Source organism: Prionailurus viverrinus, chromosome D4, assembly GCF_022837055.1.
Source record: "Prionailurus viverrinus isolate Anna chromosome D4, UM_Priviv_1.0, whole genome shotgun sequence".
NCBI lineage: Eukaryota > Metazoa > Chordata > Mammalia > Carnivora > Felidae > Prionailurus > Prionailurus viverrinus.
Window position 1 is genome coordinate 94058687 of NC_062573.1, and position 25628 is coordinate 94084314.

Consider the following 25628-nt stretch of genomic DNA (forward strand, 5'->3'; position numbering starts at 1 on the left):
GACTGCGGGAGGCGGCGGGCTCACCCGAGGGGGCCGGCAAGGAGCGGGGACGGCCCTCGGCGCTGGGGGGCTCGCTCCGCCCTGCCGCGTGTCTACTGAGGGGAAACGCGCGCACAACTCGCCGCGGCGGTCGTCCGCGCGCCCCCAAGCCCATCGGCTCCAAAGAGCGGACACCGACAGCCGCCCCGCCTCGACTCGGGCTCGCACCGGACCCGCTGTCCTCTCGCTGAGCTGCGGCCCCCACTAGCTCTGGGCCGGGAAGTCCGCCCGGGGCCGGGAGTCGAGCCGCGGAGCGGGGGCGCGGGGCGCCGGACGTCCTGCCAACACCACGGAGCCGGCCGGTCCCGGGGACGCGGCGCCCAGCCGAGTCCCAGGCTCTGCGCCGGCGGGCTGCGCGCAGGCGCGGGCGGGCAAGCGCCTCACGGCGCAGGTGCGGCCGTGCGCCGACGCGGCGGGACGTAAACACGCACGCAGGGGGGGCCACGAGGGCGGGCGCAGGCGCGGTGGGGAATAGGAGGGCGCGGCGCAGGCGCATTGGCCGCGCGCGCGATGGGCGGGGCGTGGACGGCGCTGCGATGGCTGCCCGCGGGTGTCGGACCAGCGAAGCCCCCGGCGCCTCTCAGAGCCCGGCCTCCTGACGCCGCCAGTGGGCGGGGTCGCCCGGGCCGCCGCCACCGCTGTCATGTATCCGCCGCCGCCGCCGCCGGCGCCACATCGGGACTTCATCTCGGTGACGCTGAGCCTTGGCCAGAGCTACGACGGCAGCAAAAGCTGGCGGCGGCGCTCGTGCTGGAGGGTGAGGGTCGGCGCCGGGCCGGGGTCCCGCGGCCCGCCCGCCGTCCCCTGTCTGGAGCGCAGGCGCTCGTCCGGGCCCGGGGAGCGGTGGTCGCCGGCCGCAGGCCGTCTTTCCAGCCCGCGCTCGGCGGGCCGGGGTCGGGGAGGGGGAAAGCTGTAGGCTGCCCCTCGGTGCGGTGGGTCAGGAGCCCCGCGGTCTCGGGCTGCAGGGCATCGACACCCCCACATCGGGGCAGATGCGGGGTCCCGCCGGCTGCCTGAGACGGAACACGCGCGTCGCGCGAGCCTTTCCTCACTGCGCCTGCGATAGGACACGTATGGCTTCTGCGTCTGTTGTTTATTTCCGTTCCCCTATGCCGTCTGGAATATCCCCGCGGCTCGTCGTCAGTCTCTGCCGCCGGGGCGCTTCCCCCGGTTCAGAAACCGGACCTTGGGAGTTACCCACTGTCCTCCCCGAATTTGCAGCGGTCGCACGGGTCCCAGCTGTGTTGTTTTCCGTCCCGTAGAAATGGAAGCAGCTGTCGAGATTACAGCGCAACGTGATCCTTTTCTTCCTCACGTTTCTCGTGCTCTGCGGGCTCCTGTCCTACATCAGCGTGGCTGACCAGTGGAGAGGTACCGGCTGCGCGTGCGCCTCAACCCCGTGCGTGTGCGTCACTGACTGCGGGTGGCTGGGCAGAAGCGGTCTGGCCGTGCGCCTTCAGCGCCTGGAGCGTCTGCGAATTGGCGAGAAGCGCAGGCGAAAAGGAGCCGAGAGTGTGTTTCGCCACCCTGCTAGAACGTGGCTCGAGTTAATGTGATGTTGCCCGCCTGCTTCCTGGGTGTCCGGTGTAAGGGCCGGCCTCTCCGTTCTCTGTGCCTCACGGAGACGTTCGGGTCCTGAGGTCGCGTGCCCCGTCCAGACACGCTCCCTGAACTTCCTCACACGTGTTACCGTGTGTTCCGAGCGGCCCGGGCAGTCTGGGTGAGGGCGTAGGGAACCCCTGTGGGGGAGGAAAGCTCAGGAGCTGCTGCAGGCGGCTGGAGGCAGCTGCACCTAGGCCAGCGTCCGCGCTTCCTGGGAGGGAAGCCGCTGAGGGGAGGTCCGTGTGGGCTGGGCTGCAGGACAGAAGCTGCCAAGTGCTTTGAGGAAGGTTTGGTTACCCTTGGCCGTTCTTGAGTTGGTTTAAAGGACCTTCCCCAGGTCTCACGGTGTCCTCCCGTGGTGAGGAGCGCCCGCCTGGACGTGTTCCTCCACGCGCTCGCTCGGGCTCTCCTTGGGGCTGTGCGGCACGTTTGGGATAAAATCCGTTCTCTCGTTTAGCCGTGGACGGCGGGTCGGCAGAAGAGCGGAAGGTGAGACCAGCAGATCCGCCCGTCTTGCCGGCTCCTCAGAAGGCAGATGCTAATCCAGAAAACTCGCCGGGGCTTTTACCCCAGGTGTGTTCGGTGAACTGCACGTGGGGTTGCGACCGGGGTCGGTCCCACGGGCGTTTCAGAACCGCGCGTGATGTTCCACACGGACGGGGGAAGCAGTTCTTTCCCTTGTTGTTTGTCTGATGTTCGCGCCCTGCGCCCCTTGTCCTGAGCCGGTAGGATGACGCTTGGGGCAAGGAGGAGGGATATTCTTTCCTTCCTTCCCCTTGGCCACCTGCTGGCGAGCGAAACAGACCCGCCCCTTGTCTGGAGGAGCGGCAGGCCGGCGGGAGCAGGCCGGTGGCCCGTGGTGTCCATCCCGGGAGGAGAATAGCAGTCGCCTCCAGGGACGAGGCTGGGGACGGGACGCTGAACTGCGGTGGGAGACTGGGCAGCCGCTGGCCCTGGGTAGAGTCGGGAGAGCAGGGCTCGAGTCCAGTGACGTTGCCCGAGGCAGGGGGAGCTGGGCTTGTTCAGGGAGCTGCAGTTTCAGAGGGCGTGGGCGGGGAAGGGGGCCGGGGTCGGGCCCCACGGGGAGCGGCCAGGAGGCCTCTCTGCAAACCGTCTTACTCGGAGGCTGTGTGTCAAACAGCTCACGTCCTCCCTCGTGGAGCCGACACGCACGTCTCTCGCTCCTCTTGGCCGCTCTCGTGCACCTGGGCTCTCGTGACGGCGACGGGAGCAGAGCCCGCCTGCACGGTTGCCCGCCGAAAGGCACGCTTCCGTTGCTCGGGAGGCCCGTGATCCCGTCTGTGGTGGCGGCCGGGGTCGGCGTGCACGGCTCCCCGGGTCCGGGCCTCGGGGCGCGGGGCCCCTTGTGGCGGGGCCGCTGGGACCTTTTCTGCTGTTCGGACTCCGGCACTTGTGCCCCGGGCCTGGGTCAGCCCCGGTGCTTTGTGTGCGGCCAGATCCCATTCTCTTGGCCACGGGGGTCCCGGCTCCGTGGCACTGGCGTCTTTCCAACGAGGACCTCTTCACGGGTCCTGTGGGTACTGAGCGGCAGAGATGTGTTCGATCCCTGAGTCGGCCTCCTTGCTGTGTCCTGCGGAGGAGGGGCCTCCTCCTGCCCTCTGCTGACGACGGGCTACGCCTGGGCCCCTGCGCTCCATCCCTGGACCCGGTGCCCTGGCCACCCGGTTCTGAGCACAAAGGGTGGGAGTCCTGGGGCACAGGCCCGGGACAGTGTTCTTTGCGCCTCCATCCACGGGGACGTGGCTCTGACCCTTTATTGCTACCTTTAGGGTCTGTGACGGCCTGACACCCTCCCGGGCCAGGATGCTAACTCACTGCCCAGGGCTGCGCCAGCCCGTTGGCACAGTCTCCGTCCCGGTTGGTCAGGGCCCGGAGATCGTGAGAAAGGATCTTCTGGCCAAATCTGCATGTTGCCGTGGGAGCGGGAAGGCACCTCCTCCGGGGGCCGTGCGCCACCAGCCATTCCACGCGGTCCGTGGGGTTGGGTCTGATAGGGAGAGCATCCCAGGTGGAAACGGAGTGGCAGCTCCTGGGCCGTTGAACTGTTTTCACGAGTGGCTCTTGTTTCGATCTAGAAGCCTCAGAGGCATTTCCGACGGGGACCGCCCAACCTGCAGATTAGAGCCCCCGACAAAGACTCCAAGGACCGGAGGCAGGATGACACGAGGCGGAGGGACGAGGTGGTGGGCGACGCTCGTCAGGAAGAGAGCACACAGAGAACGGTGGTCAGGTACAGGGAGCGTCAGAGACGAGGCAGCACGGGTCGCTAGCTGCGCAGAGGCCGGTCCGCTTGACGTTTCCTGAAAAACAAAGGGATAGGATCGGCGCGCTGTCTGAAGCGGCTTCTCCTCTCAGAGCAGACAGTGGAGAGAGCGGGACCCCGGTGGGGGCGGGGCCCTGCCTTCTCCGCGTCGTGCCGCATGGAGCGGAGGGCCGCCACGGGCCCAGCCAGGCTGTGACCGCGGGCGTTTGCGTCTCTGCCCTCAAGCCGGCTGACTCCTCTTCCTCCTCTCCCTGAAGCTGGAGGGGTGCAGTGATCGAGCCGGAGCAGGGCACCGAACCCCCTTCGAGAAAGGCAGAGGGCCCCCCCGCCAAGCCTTCCTCGCAGGCCGCCGGGATTCAGAACCAACCAGGTAAGGCCCCGCCTGCGCCCCGTCGGGCCTCACGCGGACATGGTGACGGAGAGGGCGCGTGGACACCCAGCTGGGCACCCGGGCGGGCCCCAGCTCTCTGTAGAGCCTTGGGGAGGGCACGGGGCTCCACGGCGGCCCGCGGTCCCAGGCCCATCGCGGCAGCCACAGGCCGCCTGTGCGGGAACTGCCCGCGTCCGTGCCAGCGCGGGGCCTGGGGAGAGTGGAGACACGGCCCCGGCTCAGTGGGGTCCTGGGGTCCTGCGTTCTGGCACCTGTAGTGGAGGGCCCTCGGGGCACTGGCGCTTTGTACGCTCCGTGCGGCCTGTCTGCTTTGGTTCTCGTGGCGGCCTTTGAGGTCATCGGCCTGTCGTAGGCCCGTTCCACGGACGGGAGAACCGAGGTTAGGCCGGCAGCGGCCACGGCCATTTGCCTCCCGGAGCGGGGGCTCGCGCCGGGTCAGCTGAGCCTGGGGCCCAGGCTGTGACCCTCCAGTCCTGTCGCTGTTGCCACTGAGGGAAGGAGGAAGAAGGAGCCCAGAGCCGGGACGGGCGGCCCGGGCGTGTGGGGGGAGGCAGAGCGGTCGCGGGGCTCTGAGGACCGATGTCAAAGCCGCAGATGCCAACACGACTGGGCCTCGGGCCACACCGAGAGGACACGTGTCGCGAAGCCGCCGACGCCCACGTTTCTGTCCGCCTGGTGGCCCTGTAACTCGTGCCTGGTCCTCCGACATGTGGAGGGGAGAAACCTTCTCGGTCGGCGTCGAGGCCACCCTGGAAGGGCCCCAGGGCGGCCTTGGGTGTGTCTGCCACACGCTGTTCCCTCCCCGAAAACACCCATGGCTGCTGAGGCACGCACGACGTGGGCACCTGTGAGATGAGGCGCTCTCGTGGAGGTCACCGGGGCCCGCCCGCCACGTCTGATGCTCCCCCGGCCGGAATGCACAGCGCGGCTGCCGTGGCGGAGCGGCAGGCACCGGTCTGCTGCCTCAAACACCTCCGCCCGCTGCGCGTCCCCCGCAGCTCCAGAGGGTCGTGCCCGCCGGGCGTCTGGTGGAGGCGGACGGGCCGTCGCGTGTGGACCCTGGAGGCCTCGCCACCTTGGCAGCCGCGTCCAGCCGTGCGGCTCCGAGCCCGGCGGCGCCGCGCCCCGACCTTCGGGGTCGTCCGCTGCCGACCTGCGGCCCCGGACGGTGTCCCCCCACCCCACTGAGCGCCCCGCGGCTTGGGGCTGCAGAGGGGCGGTGTCTGAACCCTGGGCGGTTCCGGTCCCCACGACCCGCCGTCTTCCTCCCAGCCTCCCCGAACGAGCGTCAGAGGGCCGTGATAGACGCCTTCCGCCACGCGTGGACCGGCTACCGCAAGTTCGCCTGGGGCCACGACGAGCTGAAACCCGTGTCCCGGTCCTTCAGCGAGTGGTTTGGCCTGGGACTCACGCTGATTGACGCCCTGGACACCATGTGGATTTTGGGTCTGAAAAAAGGTACCCTGCTCGTCCCCGAGCACGCGGCCAAGTTCCCCCGGTGGAACGCTTGGGCGCGCGAGTGAGCGAGCCGTGCCCTGGAGGGTGTAGACGCCACTGTTTCCGTCTGAGGAGCTCTCCCTTCCCCTGGGTGGCAGGCAGTCGCTTTGTCCCTTGATGGCAGGCGTCCCGGGGACGCTCAGGGCAGTCGCCCCCTCGGCTCCCGGCCGAAGGCCTGGGCTGGCGTCCGGGGGCAGTTCCAGCCCGTGCTAGCCGGAAAGGGGCTCCCTGGTGGGAGGCGGCACGTGATCCGACAAGGCCATCGGCGTCCCGGGTCTCTCCATCACACCCTTCTCAGGCCACGTGGATGGGGTGTGGTTGAGGCTACGGGTCTTTGGGTACTTCCGAATCGGTCTCTCGGAGTCCGTTTCCGGTGTTCCGTAGAGGCCAGAGGCTCCCCCTGAGTTACTCACGTGGCCCTTTGTGCCGTGGCCGTTACCCGTCAGCGTCGGTGCTCACGACGGCACGCTGGCTGCCCGTCCTCCGGGTGCAGGGGGCTCCGCGGTGTGTCCCCTTGCCGCGGGAAGTGATGGCGAGGCCCCTCGGGAGAGAGAGACACGAGGACGCGCGTGGCCCCAGAGCCAGCGAGCGGTCACGGGGGCGCCGGGACCTGTAACCTACTGCCGCTCCCACCCCGTCTCCCGTCGCAGAGTTTGAAGAAGCCCGCAAGTGGGTGTCTAAGAAGCTCCGGTTTCAGAAAGACGTGGACGTCAACCTGTTCGAGAGCACGATCCGGATCCTGGGCGGCCTTCTGAGCGCCTACCACCTGTCCGGGGACGACCTCTTCCTGAGGAAGGCCGTGAGTGTCCGGGCGCCGGCGGAGGTTCCGCGGCTCGAGGGGCCCCCGGGGGTGGGGGCGGGGGTCTGTTCCGGGTCTCCCGTCTCCCCGGTCGTCTGGGTCTCGCTCCCGCGCACGTGCGTGGGAAGGTCCCTGTCCCCGTCGCGACCCGCGGGGAAGTGCTCTCGGGGCTCCTCGGTCTCGCCGCTGTTGAGCGCCGAGGCCACGTGAAGCCAGTGAGGTCCCGTGTCCACTTACGGGGGTGAGCACGGGTGGCGGGGTGGCGGGGGTGGGGCGGGAGGGTGGGCGTCGTGGAACGGAGCCGAGGCTGCCGTGTGACGGGAAACCTCGGTCCTCGTCGTGTCGCGTCATCAGGAAGACTTTGGGAATCGGCTGCTGCCTGCGTTCCAGACGCCCTCCAGGATCCCATACTCGGACGTGAACATCGGCACCGGAGCCGCCCACCCGCCCCGCTGGACCTCGGACAGCACGGTGGCCGAGGTCACGAGCATTCAGCTGGAGTTCCGAGAGCTCTCCCGCCTCACGGGGAGTAAGAAGTTTCAGGTACGGGGGGCCGGCCTGCCGGCCGGAGGCGTCACACCAAGCGGAGGCGTGCGTGGACTTGACCCCGGGCCGCAGGACCACCGTCCTGTGTGCTTTCCGGTCCCTCGTTCCTCGCCTTTCCTCAGCTGCGCGGGCGGGAAGGGCGCCGACTGGGGGCTGAGTCCGAGCGCGGGCCCGTGTCCCTGGGGTCCCAACTGCCCCCTGCCTCGTGCTGTGGTGGCCCCCGGCGGTGGTCCGTGCCGGGAGCGAGGCAGGGGCCCACGGTCGTGGGTTTCGGCCTCGCTAGCCCGTCGCTGACGGTCCTCATGGACCTCGCTCCTGACCCTCGCCCCGACCCCGTTGGCCGGGGTCCCTCTCCTTGTGGGTGAGTCTCCAGCACGCGGCGGACCCTCTGGACTTGGCGCTCTGCCTCGTCACTCTTCCTCTTCCTTAAAAACCTGAGCTGCGATTTGAACGTCAGGAAGTTTTGCCTCTTGGCTTGGACGTCGCGCCACGGTCCCACGCGGGCAGCGGCTGCCGCCGTCTGATTCCAGAACCAGGTCCTCGCCTCAGGAAGCAGGCCAGCGCACCCTAGCGCTCCCGCCCGGGCCCCCTGCCTCGGTGGCCGCAAATCCACTTGTCGTGCGTGGCTTTCTCTGTTCGGAATGCTCGGCGTGAGTGAGGTCCTACGTACGGCGTGGGCCGTCTGTGGCCGGTTCTGTCGCCACGCGTGACGTCTTCGTCCGCGCTGGAAGCGTCCGGGAGGAGCGCACCCGTGTCGTAGCACGCGTCCGAAGCATCCCTTTTCGTGGCCCGGCGGTCCGCCATCGTGCGGGCGGACCACGTGCTGTCCGGGCTCTCGTGCGTTGAGGAGCAGCTGGGTTGTTTCCCACGCGGGGGTGGCAAGAGCGGCGCTCCCGGGAGAAGGTTCCAGGCGCACACAGGGCTCTGGCGTTTCCGCGGCAGCCCGCGCTTGTCCCCCGGTCTTTCTCGGTAGCCTTCGCGGTGGGCACGTGAGGGTGCCTCCTCTGGGCTGTGGATTTTGTCCTGATGACGTGTGGCGTTTTCCCAACGCCCACAGGCCCCGTGTTCATCTCCCGGGTGGAGGTGGGCGTCCGGGTGCCTGTCTGCTTGTCGGCGGATTAGCGGCTTTCCCGTCGTCGGCTCGTACCCCGGAAGCTCAGCGTCTCTCTGCTTGCTCTGAGACGCCGGCCGGGCGCCGTTGCGATGCCGGATCCCTGTAGCTGCTGGAGACCCAAGGGAAATTGAAGCCGCCCCTGCCTCAGAGCACTTTGTAAAAGGGGGCGGGCGTCCGTGGCGGGCGGAGGCCAGGAAGTCACTCCCCAGGCAGGGTCCCGAGCGCCGTGAGCAAACGCGCACAGGGCCATGGAGCACAGATGCGTGGCGCTGCCCGGGAGGAGCTGAGGTTGGTTGGGTCTCGAAGGATGAACGGGATCGGCGGGCGGGTGTGCCGCGACCGCGGGCTCGGAAGCAGACGCGCCTGCCTTCCCTCCAGCGAGCGGGAGCAGACGGCCACGCCTGGGCAGGAGGTCCCGGGGACCGCGGCTGTGGCCTTCAGACACGGTCCCCTGCCAGGAGGAGGAGCTCAGCCCCGTGTTCGGGGCCCTCGGCATCTGCCCGCTCATCGAGGCAGCCGCGTGTGAGGGTGGGGACCTGGTTGCCGCGTGGCCGGGGCCACCCTCAGAAGCCCTTGCCCGGTGCAGCCGGGCAGGGGAGCGCCGTGGGCCGGGACACCGGCCTCTTCCGTCCTCTTCCGTCCTCTTCCGTCCTCCGCTGGGAACGGGCCCGCCTGTCACGGAGGAGGGGTGAGCCGACGAGGCCCGCCTTCCTCGGCTGGCCCGAGGTCCAGCAGCCCCGTCCCCCTGGCTCACCCGCACTCTCCCCTTGTGTGTGTGTGTCCCAGGAGGCCGCGGAGGAGGTGACGAGGCGTGTGCACTCCCTGTCGGGGAAGAAGGACGGGCTGGTGCCCATGTTCATCAACACGCACAGCGGCCTCTTCACTCACATGGGAGTGTTCACTCTGGGCGCCAGGGCCGACAGCTACTACGAGTACCTGTTGAAGCAGTGGATCCAGGGCGGAAAGAAGGAGACGCAGTGAGGCCTGTTTCTGCTGCCTCGGGGACGGGGTCCCCGAGGCTCCCCTTGTCCCGAGTTCTCGGTCAGGAGGCAGCGGCCGTGCCGGACCCGGACTCGGCCCCTCCGCGGGGGATGTGTCTCTTCCCGGCACGGCCTTCGTGCCAGAGAGGACGCCTGGCGGGTCACGGAGGTCCCCGGCCCCTCTGCGCCAGGCAGGGCCTGGGGTCTGGGCCCGGCCGAGGGGCCCCCGGCTCACCGGCCGAGCTCTCGTCCTCGGGGTCGTGGAGGCGGCTCTGCTTGTCCGCTCCCCAGCAGAAGGTGGCCAGGGGCCCCTGGGCCTCCCCACGCTGCCCGGTTGACGCTTCAGACGTGCGCTTTCCCAGACGGCAGTGCCTCGGGGAGCCCCGTCGTGCGGTCGGGAAAACACAGGTCCCTCTAGTGAAGGGACTGGAAATCCTTGAAGTCTCACGCCAGGGGGTGACCACGACCCAGGACCGCTGGGGGTGGGCAGCTCCAGGAGGCCGACCCCTACGGGCAGAGATCAGGGCATCACGCCTGGGGAGCCGGAGTTCCCCACGCCTGAACGTGGGGACGTTGAGAGAACCCTGGTGGGCACGTGGGGTCCCGGGTGGTCCACGGGGGCCGGCTGAGAGGGACGACCCTGTTCGGGGGAGCGGCGGGCACAGCCCCGTGTGTGCCCCAGGCCGCCGACTGCCACGAGCCTGCATCCCCAGGCTGGCGTGGTGCCACCCCAGACAGGGCCAGGCCTCCTGGCCACTAGCGTGGGGATGGCAGCTCGTGGCCACGTGCCCGCTCCTGGGTAACCGGGCGGGGGTCGGGCCGCGCACCCACCTGGCCTGAGCCCACGGGGCCTGCCGGTTCACAGGTTACTGGAAGACTACCTCGAAGCCGTCGAGGGAATCAAAAGGCACCTGCTGCGCAGGTCTGAGCCCAGGAAGCTCACCTTTGTGGGGGAGCTGGCCCACGGCCGCTTCAGCGCCAAGATGGTGAGCACGGTCGTGATGCAGGTGGGGCGTAGGGGGCGGCACCCACCCGTTTTTCTGGGCCCCCGATGGCTTCGCGAGTCTGGACGTTGGAGAGATGGCTCAGATTCTGGTCGTGGGGCGTGAGCCCTCACAGGTCGACGATGGACTGCGCGGCGGTGTGCGGCAAGGGGGGCTGGGGTCCTTGATGGGTCCCCGGCCCCTCCCCCGGGGTGCCGCTCCCGTCCCCTGGGGACCCTGTGCCTTCCCCAGAGCCCCCCCCCCACCCAAGACTCCACTCCCTCCCCCGTCCCCCCTCTCCTGCTCCCCCTCCCCCCTCTCCTGCTCCCCCCTCCCCCTCTCCTGCTCCCCCCTCTCCTCCTCCCCCCTCCCCTCCTCCCCCCTCTCCTCCTCCCCCCTCCCCTCCTCCCCCCTCTCCTCCTCCCCCCTCCCCTCCTCCCCCCTCTCCTCCTCCCCCCTCCCCCTCTCCCCCCTCCTCTCCTCCTCCCCCCTCCCCCTCTCCCCCCTCCTCTCCTCCCCCCTCCCCCCTCTCCTGCTCCCCCCTCCCCCCTCCCCCCTCTCCTGCTCCCCCCTCCCCCTCTCCTCCTCCCCCCTCCCCCTCTCCTCCTCCCCCCTCCCCCTCTCCTCCTCCCCCCTCCCCCTCTCCTGCTCCCCCCTCCCCCTCTCCTGCTCCCCCCTCCCCCTCTCCTGCTCCCCCCTCTCCTGCTCCCCCCTCTCCTCCTCCCCCCTCCCCCCCTCCCCCCTCTCCTCCTCCCCCTCTCCTCCTCCCCCCTCTCCTCCCCCCTCCCCCTCCTCCCCCCTCTCCTCCCCCCTCCCCCTCCTCCTCCCCCCTCCCCCCTCTCCTCCTCCCGCCTCCCCTCTCTCCTCCACCCCCTTTTCCTCTGCCCCTCCCCTCCCCCCTCCCCCCTCCCTTCCCCCCTCCCCTCTCTCCTCCCCCCTGCCCTCTGCCCTCTGCCCTCTGCCCTGGGTCTAGTTACTTTTCCCCTGTCCCTGGTACTCCATCAGTGTTTGTGGGGTCAGGGCCAGACCCGGGTCAGCATCCGCTCCCCTGGCAGGCGGGTGTCATCCGCCACCCTCCCCCCTGCCCACGTGGAGCTCCAGGGGCCTGGCCCGTAGTGGAGTCGCTTTCCACGTTCCTGCCCTTGTGGGCCCCGAGGAGTCCCCGTTCGGGCCCGTCGACCCCTGGGGATGCGGGGGGCCTGAGGGAGCGCTGCACCCGGTGCACCCTGCGCCCGGTGTGGCCCCCGCCCCCGCCCCTGCCCCACGTGGCCACCGACTCACAGTGGTGAGGAAACCGCTCTGGTTTCAGGACCACCTGGTGTGCTTCCTGCCAGGGACGCTGGCTCTGGGCGCCCACCACGGCCTGCCCGCTGACCACATGGAGCTGGCCCGGGCGCTCATGGACACCTGCTACCAGATGAACCGCCAGATGGAGACGGGGCTGAGCCCCGAAATCGTGCACTTCAACCTGTACCCCCAGAGCGACCGCAAGGACGTGCAGGTCAAGGTGAGCCGGGCCGGGGTCTGGGTGTGGGGGCGCCCTGCGGGCTCGGCCTAGCTCCTCCCGTGCCCCCCCACCCCAGCCGGCCGAGCTCAGCCCGCGTTGTGTCCCCCATCCCTCCCGCCCGCCCCACCTCCCCGCCCAGCCGGCCGACAGGCACAACTTGCTGCGGCCCGAGACGGTGGAGAGTCTGTTCTACCTGCACCGCCTCACGGGAGAGCGCAAGTACCAGGACTGGGGCTGGGAGATCCTGCAGAGCTTCAACAAGTACACGCGGGTGAGCGCCTGCCCTGCCCAGCCCAGCCCTGAGTCCCTCGCCCCTAGCCGGGGCAGCCAGAGGGGGGCGGGGGCGGGGGCGGTGCGGGCTCGCCGTGGCCTCGGGAGCTCGGCGCCACGCGCCCCAGGCTCTGTGGCCCCGTGTGCACAGGGCGACTCTCCTCCCGGATCCTCCGTGTGGCCCCGGGCAGCCCTTTCCCACCGCAGACGGTGCCGTGACCGTGGCCCCGACACCCGTCTCGCGGTCTGGGCCGGGGCTCGGAGGTCACGCCGTGTCCGGGGCCCGCCACCCACCCCGGCAGAGCGCGAGCGCCAAAACCCGACCCGCGTACGCCCTGTGGCGGCCGGCCGGGCGGTGGGTCCCGGCCGCCTCAGGTGCTCGGTGCCTTCGGGAGGCCGCCTCCGGGTTCCGGAGCACGGGCTGCACGTCGGGTCACGTGAGGGCGGCTGGCGTCTCTGAGGGGCCGTCTGGAGGAGCTGCGGCTGGGCTCCCGGGGGGCCGGTCCCCCGGCGGACCTTGGGGTCGTCTGCCTCAGACCCGGCCCTTGGCCACGGGTGCCGCGGTGAGGCGCAGGGGCCCCGGCCGGGGGGCCCTGCGGCCGCCGGCGCCCCCGAGGGCTGAGCCCGGCGTGGGGAGCTGGCTGGGCCTGCGGCCGTGGTGACGCCGCAGTCTCCGCTCTCGTGCAGGTCCCCTCGGGTGGCTATTCTTCCATCAGCAACGTCCAGGATCCCCTCAATCCCCAGCCCCGGGACAAGATGGAGAGCTTCTTTCTGGGGGAGACGCTCAAGTACCTGTACCTGCTCTTCTCCGACGACCCGGCCCTGCTCAGCCTGGACGCCTACGTGTTCAACACTGAGGCTCACCCCTTGCCCATCTGGGCCCCGCCTAGGGTGGGCTGACCCCCCCTGTGGGCACTGCCCGGGGGCCTCACACGTCTCGCGTCTGTGGGTACCTGTCCTCGGAACCCTGGCCTTGGGTAGGTTCGCCCTCTTGACCTTGGCCGCAGCGTGTCCCCTCGGCCGACCGTCCGTGCTCCAGGGTCAGGCTGATGACATTCCCCAGGGGGTTACCGAGCCTGACATCTCAGGGTCTCAGAGGTGGTCAGGGCAGCTGGGCGCCCGGTGCTTTGCCGCTGGCTTTGCACTTCTGGCTTGTGGTTCTCATGACGCCGGACGGTGTCGTGAGGTCAGCGCCGTGAATCCCCGAGGCCCCACCTGCTGGGGACCTTCCTGCTTGAATCACGACTTACATTCCTGATCCCCAAACGTCTTCTGTGTGGCCCCAGGGTCTCTGCTTGTCCCCTGGGGCCGCTCTGGGTCTCCTGGACCCACACATGTTCTGAGATGAGCTGAAGGGACAGCCCGACATGCGGTTCAGCCCGGGGTCTCAGAGTCTGTGAATGTGCCCTGACCCGGGAGTCCTGGGGGGGCACTTGTGACCTCCTGCGAATCCGGGCACCTGGCCGGCTGTGGTGTTTACATGTTGGACTCAGGGATCCTCCCCCGGCCCTGCAGGGGCGGGGAGGGGCGGGTGGACAAGTTCATCCTGCTCCTGGACCACCCGACAGAACGGACTTTCCAGGCAGCATAAACGTGGATTGTTTCCTTTGTTGGTAAGCAGGTCCTTTACTGTGAAACATCTTTGCGTAGTTGAGAGAAATCCATCGTCGGTTTGGGGCGCTTCTGACTGCAGCGCACAGGGCTGTCAGGTTTCCGGCCCGATAATCCTGCCGTCCTCCATACATAAGTTAGCACAAACGCACCTTACCTGTCACTGGACGAGGTAACGCATCACGGGGTGGGAGCGGAAGGTGTGCTTCGCGGCCTGTCCCGAACACAGACCCACAGCGAACAGAGCCAGCGAGCGCCACACCCAAGTTCTTTCATCAGCTTCTGTGTATTTCGTGAAAGACAGAAGGTCACAAAATGCAAAATCGGATACCTTGGAAAGGTCAGCGTCGAGAAAAGATTTCTGTAGCGAGGCAGCGCGGCAACATCCACCTCCCATTCTCCCCAGAAACAAAACAGCAGTAGAACCGTCGCGGTCAGTTTTGACAACAGCCAATGAACCATGAGGAAAAAAGGAAGTGTGGCTCCATGAAAGGAACAAAATTAGTTGCTAAAAACTGTCGCTAAAGACAGTCCAGCCTTGAGAATGACTAGAAAAGGACTAATAAAACTAAATTAAACGTTCTCAACTTGAACACGCACATGGAAGTAGGGCAAATTGGGGAAATACCACGAGCACACTGAGATTACCAGAGAAATTACCAGAGGGAATAATTATTGAAAATCATCTTCCACCGAAATGTGCAGCGATTGAGAGATTCATCAGCAGAGTTCGGTAGCCACAGCAGCGAGGAGACCGCAGAATGTGAGCCGTGGACAGAGCCGAGGGACAGGTCCCACCCTCCGCAGGCCCCACAAGTCTGCTAGAGTTGGGGTCTCGGGCAAAAGGAGATTTGAGACAGTGCTGAACGCTTGCCAAATGTGATGTTCTAAGATGTAAGTTACGAATTCAAGAAGGTCAGACACTTCCTAGTAGAATCAACACAAGACGACCTGGGATAAGTGGTGGGAGAGTCTTGACCGCCGTGAGCGGTGACCTGTGACGTGCAGACCCACGGCAAGGCCAGCCGCCCAGTGAGGGAGAAAAAAGGCCAGAAGATGGGAATGGAATGACGCTTTGATGAGAAAAGTTGTCACCCCGGAGTTCCATGTACAGCAAAACTGACTCAGAAATGGAGAATTCTAGGTATTTCCAGGGGAAAGCCGGATAGCTTGTCGCCAGGCGGCCTGACGTGCACGAAATGCTCCAAGGACTCTGGGCGGAACTGCTGCCGGATGGGAACTCGGGGCTCTGTTAAGACGCGGCTGGGATGCGTCAAATCAGTTACGTGTTTGGCTGCCACTCCTGTTTTTATTCTCCAGGATTTAAAAGCTGTTCACGGGAGATAATTACAAGTTTATGTTTTGGGGCCCATGGTGTGCAGCGTGAGTTTTGAGAGTAGCTACAGAAGCAGACTGGTCTGAGCCGTCTCAGAGATAGGTCGTGTATGTTAGTGAACACAGTTGCTGTATGTGTGGACCAGATTGTTAGAAATTCGGGACGTCACCCATGATAGCCACGATGAAATTATCAAAAAGATACACGTGGGTGGAAAGGAGAAGAGAGTGAGAATGGTTCACTGAAGTTTTTTTTAAAAAAGTCCTTGGAAGAAATGAGGGACGAAAAAGGATTAACGTATAGAAAACACGTGCAGGAAGAAGGAAGTCTTATTGGTAATTACGTAAAATAAAATGGATGAAGCCCTTCGATCAAAACCAGAGCTTGGCAGAATGGACTAAGACACAGTGACCCAAGTACGTACTGTCTAGCAGAGACCATGCTTCCAAAGATACAAATAGATTGAAGGCAGAAGCATGGGGGGAGACACTCCATGGAAACAGTGACCCAAAGAGAGCTGGGATGGCTGTGAACGCCAGACGAAATAGGCTTTACTTCAAACACGGGGGGTGCCTGGGTGGCTCAGTGGGTCGAGCACCCAACTCTTGATTTCATCTCAGGTCACGATCCCAGGGTCGTGGGGTGGAGTCCTGCATCGGGCCCCACGCCGAGCATAGTGCCTGCTGGGATTCTCTTTCTACCTCTCTGCCCTCTCCGTTGCTTGCACACGGTGTCTTTCAAATAAAAATTAAAAAAAAAAAAACTTTTAAGAGGTCAACGTAGATGCAGCTTGCTTTGTTTGTATTCAGTGAAAACAAGATTTTTCCACAGGAAAGAAAAGACAGGGTTATGAAGAAGGTAGAACAATGAAACAGCCGGGTCTCCAGTGGCAGTTGGAGACTTCGTTAGTCGCCTTCAAGATGCACAGACCCGCTAGGGGAAGACCAGCGAGGAAACCGAGGACACGAACAGGGCTACAAACTAGGCAGACCCAACAGACGAGAGCGCCCCCGACAACAGAGTGTCCCTGCTCCTCGAGGGCACATGGAGCATTCTCCACTGTCTGCGTTAGGCCACGAAACAAGTATTAATGCATTTTATTTAAGTTTTTTTTTTTTTTTTTTTGAGAGCAAGCACAAGCTGGGGAGAGCGGCAGAAGGAGAAGGAAAGAATCTTTAGCAGGGTGCATGCTCAGTGTAGAGCCTGACACTGGGCTCAATCCCACAACCGTGAGATCATGTCCTGAGCTCAAATAGACACTCAACTGACTGAGCCCCCCAGGTGCCCCTAAAGATTTTACTTTTATGTAAACTTTATACCCAACATGGGGCTCGAACCCACAACCCCAGGAGCCAGACTTGCACATTCCATCAACTGAGTCAGGCACCCCAGTGTATTTTAAATGATTGAAAGAGGGGGGGCCTGGCTGGCTCAGTCGGTTGAGCGTCGGACCTCAGCTCAGGTCAAGATCTCACTGCTCGTGGGTTCGATCCCCTCATCGGGCTCCGTGCTGACAGAGCCTGGAGCCTGCTTCCGACTCTGTGTCTCCCTCTCTCTCTGCCCCTCCCCTGCTCATGCTCTGTCTCCCAAATATAAATAAACACAATCAATTGGTCAGTGGAGAAGTCAGAAAGGAAGTTAAACACTTTTGAGACCTAAGAAATTGAAAGCACAAAGTACACAATTTATGGGATGCAGGGAAGGCTGTGCTCAGATCAAAATCCATAGCTTTGAATGCCTACATTAAAAAAAATTAAAAATGTACGAGGCGCCCAGCTGGCTTAGTCGGTAGAACACACAGCTCCTTATCGGGGCCGTGAGTTCGAGCCCTATGTTGGGTGTAGAGCCTACTTTAAAAATAATAATATAGAGGCGCCTGGGGGGCTCAGTCGGTTGGGCACCTGATTTCGGCTCAGGTCATGGTCTTGCGGTTTATGGGTTCGAGCCCCGCGTCGGGCTCTGTAGTGACAGCTCAGAGCCTGGAGCCTGCTTCAGATTCTGTGTCTCTCCCTGCCCCTTCCCCGCTCACACTCTGTTTCTCTCTCTCAAAAAACAAACATTAAAAATTTTTTTAAAATAAAAATAAAAGGAAGAAAGATCTCCAGTTAGTACCTAACTACGTACCTTGAAGAACTAGGAAAGGAAGAGCAGACTAAACCCAAAGCTTGCAGTATGAAGGAAATGTGTGGAATGGAGATGAGTAAAATAGAGAATAGAAAAACACCAGAGACGGTCCACAGAACCAAAAGTTGGTTCTTTGAAAGCATCAACAAAAGTGAATCTCCAAGCTACACTAACAGGGTGAATGTCCAATAGCTAGAACCAGAAACAGAAGTGGGGGCGTCACCAGTGGTCTTACAGAAAAATTCCACACCATCAAATCTGACGGTCTTTTTAAGATGGCAAGTTCCCAGACATGCAAGAATGGTCTAAACTCAAGATGATCTATAAATTTTCGACAGACCTAGGACAAATAGATGGATCCAATAGTAAGAAAAGAGACAATAACAACAAAACCCTCCCAACAAAGAGAAGCCTGGGGTCATGTGGCTTCTGGGGAATTCAGCCAAACATTTTCAAAGTTGGGGCACTTTGCTGGCTCAGTCTGTGGAGCGTGCAACTCTTGATCTTGGGGTTGAGTTCGAGCCCCACATTGAGTGTAGAGATCACTTAAAAATAAATCTTACACACACACACACACACATTTTAAGAGTTAACCCCAGTCCTTCTCAAACTCTCAGAAAATTGGGAGGAGGGAAAACTTCCTAAATCATTCTGTAAACCCAAAATTACCTTGATATCAAAACCAGATACAGACATTTCAGTAAAAGACTACAGGCCAATATTCCTTGTGAATATTAATGCAAAAATCCTTAGCAAGATACAAATCTGGCAGTATGTTTAAAGATTCCACACCATGATCAAGGTGTTTCAATATAAGGAGATCAGTCATCCACACAACACAATACACGGGAATGAGCTGTGGATACAAACAACAACTTGCATGGACCTCAAGCACATCGTGCTGAATGAAAGAAGGCACACGCCAGGAGGAAAAAGAAACAATAATACACTCCATTCATAAAGCACAGTGGAGAAAATACACGCTAACTGCAATTGACATAGAGCACGTGACAAAAGCCAACACTCTTTCATGGTAGAAACACTCATGAAACCGTAGGTAGGAGGGAACTTCCTCAACACAATAAAGGGTAATCATGGAAAGACGCACAGCCAACATCACACTCAACAGTGAAAGACGAAGCTTTTCCTCTAAGACCGGATATAATACAGGACTACCTGCTTCCACCGCCACTAGAAATAAAAGGCATTCAGACTGGAATTGAAGAAGTAAAACTCTATTTGCACATGATATGATCCTGTGTATAGCAAATCCCAAAGAATTCACAAGAACATGACTAGAGCTAATAAATTCAGGAAAGTTGCAAGGCACTAGATCGGCAATCAAAACGTTATGTTCCTGTGCACCTGCAGTGAACAATCTGAAAAGGAAATTAAGAAAGCACTTCCATTGAAAATAACATTAGGGCTGGGACGCTTGGCTGCCTCAGTCTGTGGAGCATTTGGCTCTTGATCTTGGGGTTGTGAGTTCCAGCCCCACGTTGGGCACAGAGCTTATTTTAAAATAAAAACACCATCTAAAAGAATAAATAGGGATAAATTTAAGGATGTAATGTACACCAAAAAGTATAAAACATTGCTAAAATAAAGAAGATCTACATAAGTGGAAACATCCTTTGTTCATGCATAGGAATACTTTATTTTTTTTTATTTTTCCAATGTTTATTTTAGAGAGAGAGAGACAGAGCATGAGCGGGGGAGGGGCATAGAGAGAGGGAGACACAGAATCCGAAGCAGGCTCTGGGCCCTGAGCTGTCAGCAGAGCCCAACGCGGGGCTCGAACTCACAAACCGTGAGAGCATGACCTAAGCCGAAGTCGGACACTTAACCAACTGAGCCCCCCCAGGCGCCCCAGGAATACTTAATTTTAAGACGTCAATGCTAGACAAAAATGATCTACAGGTTCAGTGCCATCCGTCTTAGAATTCCAACAGCCTTTTTTGCCAAAATGGAAAATGAATTCTCAGATTAATGTGGAATTGCAAGGAGCCGCAAATAGCCAAGATATTCTTGAAAAAGAACAAAGTCGGACAACACGGACTGCCCGATTAAAAAACTTACGACAAAGGCATGGTACTCCGAGCAGTGTGGTGCTGGTGTAGTGACAGACACGTGGTTGTCACTGAAGGGAGAGCCCAGAAATGAACACATACACGGATGGCCGACTGATGTTCTGCGAGGGTATGTAGGTTTACTCTGGGGAAAAGAACCTTGTCCTCAACCAATGGTGATGGGAAAACCGGATTTCCACATGCAAAGAATGGAGCTGGACCTTACTTCCCACCACATACAAAACACCAACTAAAAATCGATCAGCAACCCAAAGAGCGAAACCATCCAGCGCCTAGAAACAGCAGCAACAGCAATACGGAGACAGGTCTGCACCCAGCGGGCCTCACAGGGCTTCTCACGCCACAACCCAGAAGCACAAGCACCGGCCCAGTAGGACTTCGTCAAAAGCTGTGCATCAAAGGACGTGGAGTGCACAGAACCAAAGCCCACAGAACGGGAGAAAGTATTTGCAAACAACATAGCTGATAAGGAATTTATATCTAGAATACGTTTTTTTAAATGTCCAGAACAATAAAAAAGTAATGCTCAACAACAGATAAAAGCACCTTTCTGACACGAAAGGGGGCTCAGCGTGTAGCGTGTGTAACTGAGCGTGCACACAAATGTGGCCCCGACCTCACGTGCAGCTCGCTCAGACCCAGATCACGGGCACCTGTGCGGGGTTCCCTGTCGTCCACACCCGCTGCTCTGCTGCTTGCAGCTTCGAGGGCTGAAGGGCAGAGCAGGTGGGGGGAGACAGGGCCTGTCTCCCCAGATCTGTGGGCTGTGGAGGCGGGAATCAAGACCCAGCTTTGGCCCCAAAGCCACTGTCCCCCCTCCCCAGGGAGTCGGAAGAAGGGCTTCTGGGCCCCCAGACGTACCCGCAAGCTCCGGGCCACCAGGTGAGGCAGGACAGTCAGAATCGGAATCCCCTTCTGGGCCTTCCCGGTGCTGCCCGAGGGTTTGGAGGGAAGGATATGCTGGGTCTGCAGCCGGGGTAGGAGGGTCAGGCAGCCGAGCTGAGAGGGGAGGACGAGAGGAGGGCCTGCCTGGGGAGAGGCTGCCATCCAGGGGGAAGGAGCCGTGAGCCCTTCTGTCCTGTCCTGGCTTCTACCCTGCAGAGGCCATGGAGACCCTGCGAGGGCAGCTCTCTACTCAACGCAGGACAGGCAGCCCTGGGTGCGGGTCCCGGGACACAGGAACAGGGACACGGGGAGACGGGGACATGGGAGCTTGGGGGCATAGACACAGGATGGGGACAGGGGAACACAGGGAGAGGGACATGGCACAGGGACACAGGGACTGGGACATGGGATAGGGACACAGGGACGGGGACAGGGGCACAATGATGGGCAAGGGACACGACACGGGGATGTGGGGACACAGGGATGGGGACATGGGGTCCCAGGGACCCAGGGGCGGGGACAGGGGATGGGGCCACAGGGACGGGGACAGGGAAACAATGGTGGGCAAATAGGGCTAGGGACACGGGGACATGAGGGACACAGGGAAAGAGGGACAGAGACACAGGGATGGGGACACAGGGGTATAGGGACAGAGGGACACGGGGATGTGGGAACGCAGGACCACAAGGAGCGGGGCACGGGACAAGGACAGGACATGGGGATGGGGGCACGGGGACAGGGACACAGGGATGTGGGGATCGGGACAGGGACTGTGCAATGATTGTGGTGTGGCATTCGGTGACCATGGGGTGACCACACCCCTGGGGTGGTATGACATGATCAACAGTCATTGTCACCATGCTGGTTGCCACAGTGACAGTCCTGGGACAGTGTGTGGGGCAGCTAACTGGCTGCTCCCCAATCAGCCTGGCTTGGGGCCCCGGGTTCTCAGGCTGCAGCCAGAGCGCGGGACCCCAGCCTTGGCCTGTCCCAGTGCTAGACAGGCCGGACCTGGGCAGAGACGGGTGGTGCTGGCCAGGGACAGTCTTGGCACGGGGACAGGTGGCTCACCTTCCCTTTGTGGCCTTGGGCAGGGGGTGGCTCTGCTGGTCTGGCCCCTCACGCATGCCCAGGACTGGATGCCAAGGGAGAGGTGGCCCCCCTGGTGTCTGGGCACTGGGTACCTGCCGCAGCCCCTGGCACTGAGGAGCCGGTGGAGGGAATAGCCTGAGGGGCTGGGGTCAGGGTCCCAGCTCCCAGCAGGGGCCTGGGGCCACCGCCTCCCGACCTGGGCTCTCGGCAGCTGCGTGTCTGCACCGTCCGAGCCCCTGCCTGGGCTCCGAGGCCCCTGCTGCCGCCACAAGGCCTCACACTGTCGCTTGGACAAGCCCCTTCCTCAGAGCTGCTTGCCTTCTGCGTGAGCCCCCTCCTAGCTGCCACCACCCCATCTTCCCGAGGCTCCCCCACTTCTCCTCAGGGGTCAGCCCATGTGGCCTTCGCAGCCCTGCCCTCAAGAGCCCGCCCTCCCCCGCGGGCCTTCACTAGGGGCGCAACGTGGCCCAGGGCATCACCCAGCGGCCCCAGCGGCCCAGAGGCTGGGAGAGGCCTGGGTGTGTCCCGGCTGGGCAGGCGGGGGGGGGGGGGGCGGGGGGGGGGCAGCTGGGACACTGGCAGGTCTCTCCCACCTCCCCGTGACTCAGCAGTGGCCCCTAGAGGACAGGTGGCTGGGTGCACGTCCCCTGCCCCAACACCACGGCCTGGAGCCCTCTCCCGCTTCCTGTGTCTCCAAGGTGACCGTCTCCGTAGCGACACGGTGGGTGGCAGGAACCTGGAGGACCCGGAGAAAAGGCATCACGAGCCCGGCGGGGCGGGGGAGGTCGGGCCCAGAGTCCAGCCCCGCCCGGGCTGTCACGTGAGGGTGGCACGCCGGTCATGTGACCGCAGCCCGCGGCAGAGCGGAGATGGGGACCCAGCTCCCGCCGGCCCTTCCCTGGGCCCTGACCCTGCTGCTGGCGCTGGGGCTGTGCAGGCCGGATGCTGGGGGTGAGTGCGGGCCCGTGGGCGCCCCCCGCCGCCGTGCCCAATGTCCCCCATGCGCTGAGCACCGCGCCCCTCCAGCCCACAGAGTCCCCCAGTGTGACTTCCAGGAGGGCTACTTTGAGCAGCTTCTGGACCACTTCAACTTTGAGAGGTTCGGCAACAAGACCTTCCTCCAGCGGTTCCTGGTGTCAGGTGAGGTGGCCCTGGGGGTCCGGGGGCCCTGAGGTCCCGCCCTGTGCCTCACCCGCCGCCTCCCGCCTCCGCCCGACAGAGAAGTTCTGGAAAAGGGGCGAGGGGCCCATATTCTTCTACACGGGCAATGAGGGCAACGTGTGGTCCTTCGCCAACAACTCGGGGTTCATCCTGGAGCTGGCGGCACAGCAGGGGGCCCTGGTCGTCTTCGCGGAGCACGTGGGTACCCGCACTGGTGGCAGGGGAGGGCGGGCGGGGGCGGGCGGGGCCCGGGCTCAGCGTCTCGTCGGCCACCTGCAGCGGTACTACGGGAGGTCGCTCCCTTTCGGAGAGCGGTCCACACAGCGCGGGCACACGGAGCTGCTGACCGTGGAACAGGCCCTGGCCGACTTCGCGAGGCTGCTCAGCGCGCTGCGGCGGGACCTTGGGGCCCAGGACACCCCCGCCATCGTGTTCGGTGGCAGGTGGGTTCTCGCCCGTCTCATTTCTCCCTGAGGCACAAACACGTGGCCGGCCCCAGGGCCAGAATTTCTGGGAGACGCGAAAGTCTCAGGTCCTCCTGGGGCCACTGTGGGCTCCAGCAAGGGAGAGCGGAGAGGGGTGTTGGGGAGGCTGTGGCTCCAGGCGCTCTGTGTCCCCGCCCAGCTACGGGGGGATGCTCAGCGCCTACATGAGGATCAAGTACCCGCACCTCGTGGCTGGGGCGCTGGCAGCCAGTGCACCCGTTGTGGCTGTGGCCGGCCTCGGTGACTCCTACCAGTTCTTCCGGGATGTCTCGGCGGTGAGTGAAGGTTCTGGGGCCCACGGGCCGGACCAGGCTGTGGTGGCAGCTGCCACGATCCTCCTTTCTCCAGGACTTTGAAGGCCAGAGTCCCAAGTGTGCCCAGGGCGTGCGGGACGCATTCCGGCAGATCAAGGACTTGTTCATACAGGGAGGTGAGCAGTCCCCCCCACAACCCACTGACCGCCCCTCGCCTCCCTCCTTCCCCCCAGTCCTCACCCAACAGCAGCCTCCGAAGGCCATCGTCCCGCCTTCTTCTGGCAGCTTATGACACGGTCAGCCAGGAGTTCGGCACCTGCCAGCCCCTCTCCGGCCAGAAGGACCTGACCCAGCTCTTCGGGTTTGCCCGCAACGCCTTCACGGTGCTGGCCATGATGGACTACCCGTACCCCACCGACTTCATAGGGCACCTTCCTGCCAACCCGGTCAAGGCAAGGAGACTCTGGCTGGGATCTGTGGACAGAGAGGGGCCCGGCCGCCCCGGGGTGGCCAGTGGTGGCCAGCCCGAGAGCCTTGAAGCCACTCTGGGGCCTGGGACCAACGAAGGGTGAGCTGGGGAGAGGGCTGCAGGCCCAGAGTGTGGGTCTTTGGTTGGCACCCCTAGGTTGGCTGTGACCGGCTCCTGAGCGAGACCCGGAGGATCAAGGGGCTCCGAGCGCTGGCTGGTGCGTCTGCCCCTCGGCCCTGGGCCTGGTGCTGAGCGTGGGGGGGGTGGGTGTGGCTTGGGGGGCAAGGGTCACGTGGAGGCCAGGAGCACAGCTGCCCCCGTGCAGTCCCTAGCCCGGTGGGGGCCGGTGGGGGAGGCTCTGCTCCACGGGGTCTCCGACAAGTTCCAGCCTGGCCACCGCCTGGCCACCCTCAGCAGCCGGAGCAGCAGCTGAGAACCCCGCCCCCAGGAGCCCCACGCCTCACGGGCACGTGTCCCCCACCGAGGGGGCAGGGTGGCCGTGCAGGCCCCCGGCCCCAGCGCCCCTCTCACCAGGGCTGGTGTACAACTCCTCGGGCACGGAGCCCTGCTATGACATCTACCGACAGTACCAGGCCTGCGCGGACCCCACAGGCTGCGGCTCGGGCCCTGACGCCAAGGCCTGGGATTACCAGGTCCGGGGGTGCCGCACGGGGGTGCGGGGTGAGGTCGCCCGCCCCGCCGGGCTGACCTTGCTGTGTGGCGTCCCACAGGCCTGCACCGAGATCAACCTGACCTTTTCCAGCAACAACGTGACCGACCTCTTCCCCGACCTGCCGTTCACAGAGGGCCTCCGCCAGCAGTACTGCCTGGACACGTGGGGCGTGTGGCCCCGGAGGGACTGGCTGCGGATCAGCTTCGGGGCGGGAGGTGAGGCTCGAGATGGTGGCATCCTTCCCTCTGTGCTGACTCCCCCCCCACTCCCCTGATCTCCGTGGCTCAGACCTGGGGGGCTGGGCCCACTCTCCACCCCCACATCTGTGCTTTCAGACCTCAAAGCTGCCAGCAACATCATCTTCTCCAACGGTGACCTGGACCCCTGGGCAGGGGGCGGGGTGAGTCTCCTGGGTTCGCCAGACTCCACTCAAGAACCGGCTCTGCCCTCGCCAGGCTGCACACGTGGTTCTGTGGGTTCTGTGCCGCCTTCGCTCTTGTTCCCGCTTTATCCCCTCCTCTCCTTTGCTTTTTTCCCTGACTTCTTTGCGTGAACTGACATCTGGCTCGTTCATCTCCGTCCTTCCCTTTCAATGAGGCCATTCAAGGCCACGTAGTCTCTTTAAGTCATGGCCTCAGCTGTGCCCCACGGGCTGGGACACGAGGCCCTGGAGCAGGTGGCACCGGGCGGTCAGAGGTGGGGTCGGCCATGGCCCAGAGCATGGCGAGTAGCCGACGGAATGTCCTTTGACTGACACAGATACAGAGAAACCTCAGCACCTCGGTCCTCGCTGTCACCATCCGGGGGGGAGCCCACCACCTAGACCTCAGGTGCAGTCCCGCCCCGGCAGAGGAGCGATGTGGGGCCCCAGGCGGTGGCCGGGTGTGGGCTGAGGTGGGGTGAGGCGAGGCTCGGGCCTGCTGCCCGGCTGAGGCCCCGCGCCTTCTCCTTAGAGCGTCTCACCCACAAGACCCCACGTCTGTCCGAGAGGCTCGCAGGCTCGAGGCCAGGCTCATCGGCGAGTGGGTGGCCGCAGCCAGAAGAGAACAGCGGCTGCAGCTGGCCGAGCGTGGGGGACTCGGGGGGGCTGAGGAGCGCTCCCAGACTCGGGACCGGACAGGCCCGCTGGGGAGCAGCTCAGGGCGCTGGGGGTGAGGGGCTAAGGCCAAGGGAGGGGCCAAAGAAGCATCTGGTGGCCTGGCTGTGCACAGCACAGCGCAAAGCATGGTGTCTGTAGTCCTCATGGGGTGACAGACCGGGCACACTGCCACACCTCTCAAACCAGCCTCGTGTTTAATAAAACAAAGCCCTCAACCTGTGTGTGGTCTCAGGGCAAGGGGTGGGCACTGGGGCCCCCTGTGGCCGGCCCAGGCATCCTTCTGGGTGGCCCACTGGAGAGGGGGGCCGCAAAGCTCTACCCACGACCGCTACCGCAG

General features: G+C 63.5%; 2 protein-coding genes and 1 long non-coding RNA gene across 7 annotated transcripts; 2 read left to right on the forward strand and 1 right to left on the reverse strand.

The window, feature by feature from the left end:
- The first annotated feature begins 550 nt into the window (after nt 1–550).
- LOC125150296 (endoplasmic reticulum mannosyl-oligosaccharide 1,2-alpha-mannosidase-like) lies at nt 551–14312 on the forward strand. 4 transcript variants are annotated; one of them, XM_047829992.1, is made up of 13 exons: nt 551–796; nt 1302–1410; nt 2099–2214; nt 3738–3892; nt 4183–4295; nt 5589–5774; nt 6464–6612; nt 6967–7155; nt 9059–9249; nt 10118–10238; nt 11545–11742; nt 11882–12013; nt 12700–14312. In XM_047829992.1, exons 1-13 carry the CDS (start codon nt 683–685, stop codon nt 12910–12912), a joined length of 1986 nt encoding a protein of 661 aa, XP_047685948.1. In that variant the 5' UTR covers nt 551–682; the 3' UTR covers nt 12913–14312. The 4 variants fall into 4 exon arrangements, with proteins under 4 accessions (XP_047685948.1, XP_047685949.1, XP_047685950.1 ...); XM_047829993.1 differs by having other exon boundaries at nt 7003–7155; XM_047829994.1 differs by lacking the exon at nt 11882–12013.
- On the reverse strand, nt 10020–11642 carry LOC125150302 (uncharacterized). The gene is made up of 2 exons (XR_007146299.1): nt 11517–11642; nt 10020–10317 (listed from the first exon to the last, which is right to left on the reverse strand). It is a non-coding gene; the product is annotated as an uncharacterized LOC125150302 (long non-coding RNA).
- A 7542-nt stretch (nt 14313–21854) lies between the features above and the next one.
- Nucleotides 21855–25506, forward strand: DPP7 (dipeptidyl peptidase 7). Of its 2 annotated transcripts, XM_047829999.1 has the most exons (13): nt 21855–22101; nt 22177–22290; nt 22370–22509; nt 22591–22754; nt 22936–23071; nt 23145–23226; nt 23336–23502; nt 23676–23736; nt 24054–24172; nt 24251–24407; nt 24528–24592; nt 24952–25022; nt 25146–25506. In XM_047829999.1, exons 1-13 carry the CDS (start codon nt 22020–22022, stop codon nt 25345–25347), a joined length of 1560 nt encoding a protein of 519 aa, XP_047685955.1. In that variant the 5' UTR covers nt 21855–22019; the 3' UTR covers nt 25348–25506. The 2 variants fall into 2 exon arrangements, with proteins under 2 accessions (XP_047685955.1, XP_047685954.1); XM_047829998.1 differs by having other exon boundaries at nt 21951–22101; nt 22177–22509.
- The last annotated feature ends 122 nt before the right edge of the window (nt 25507–25628 follow it).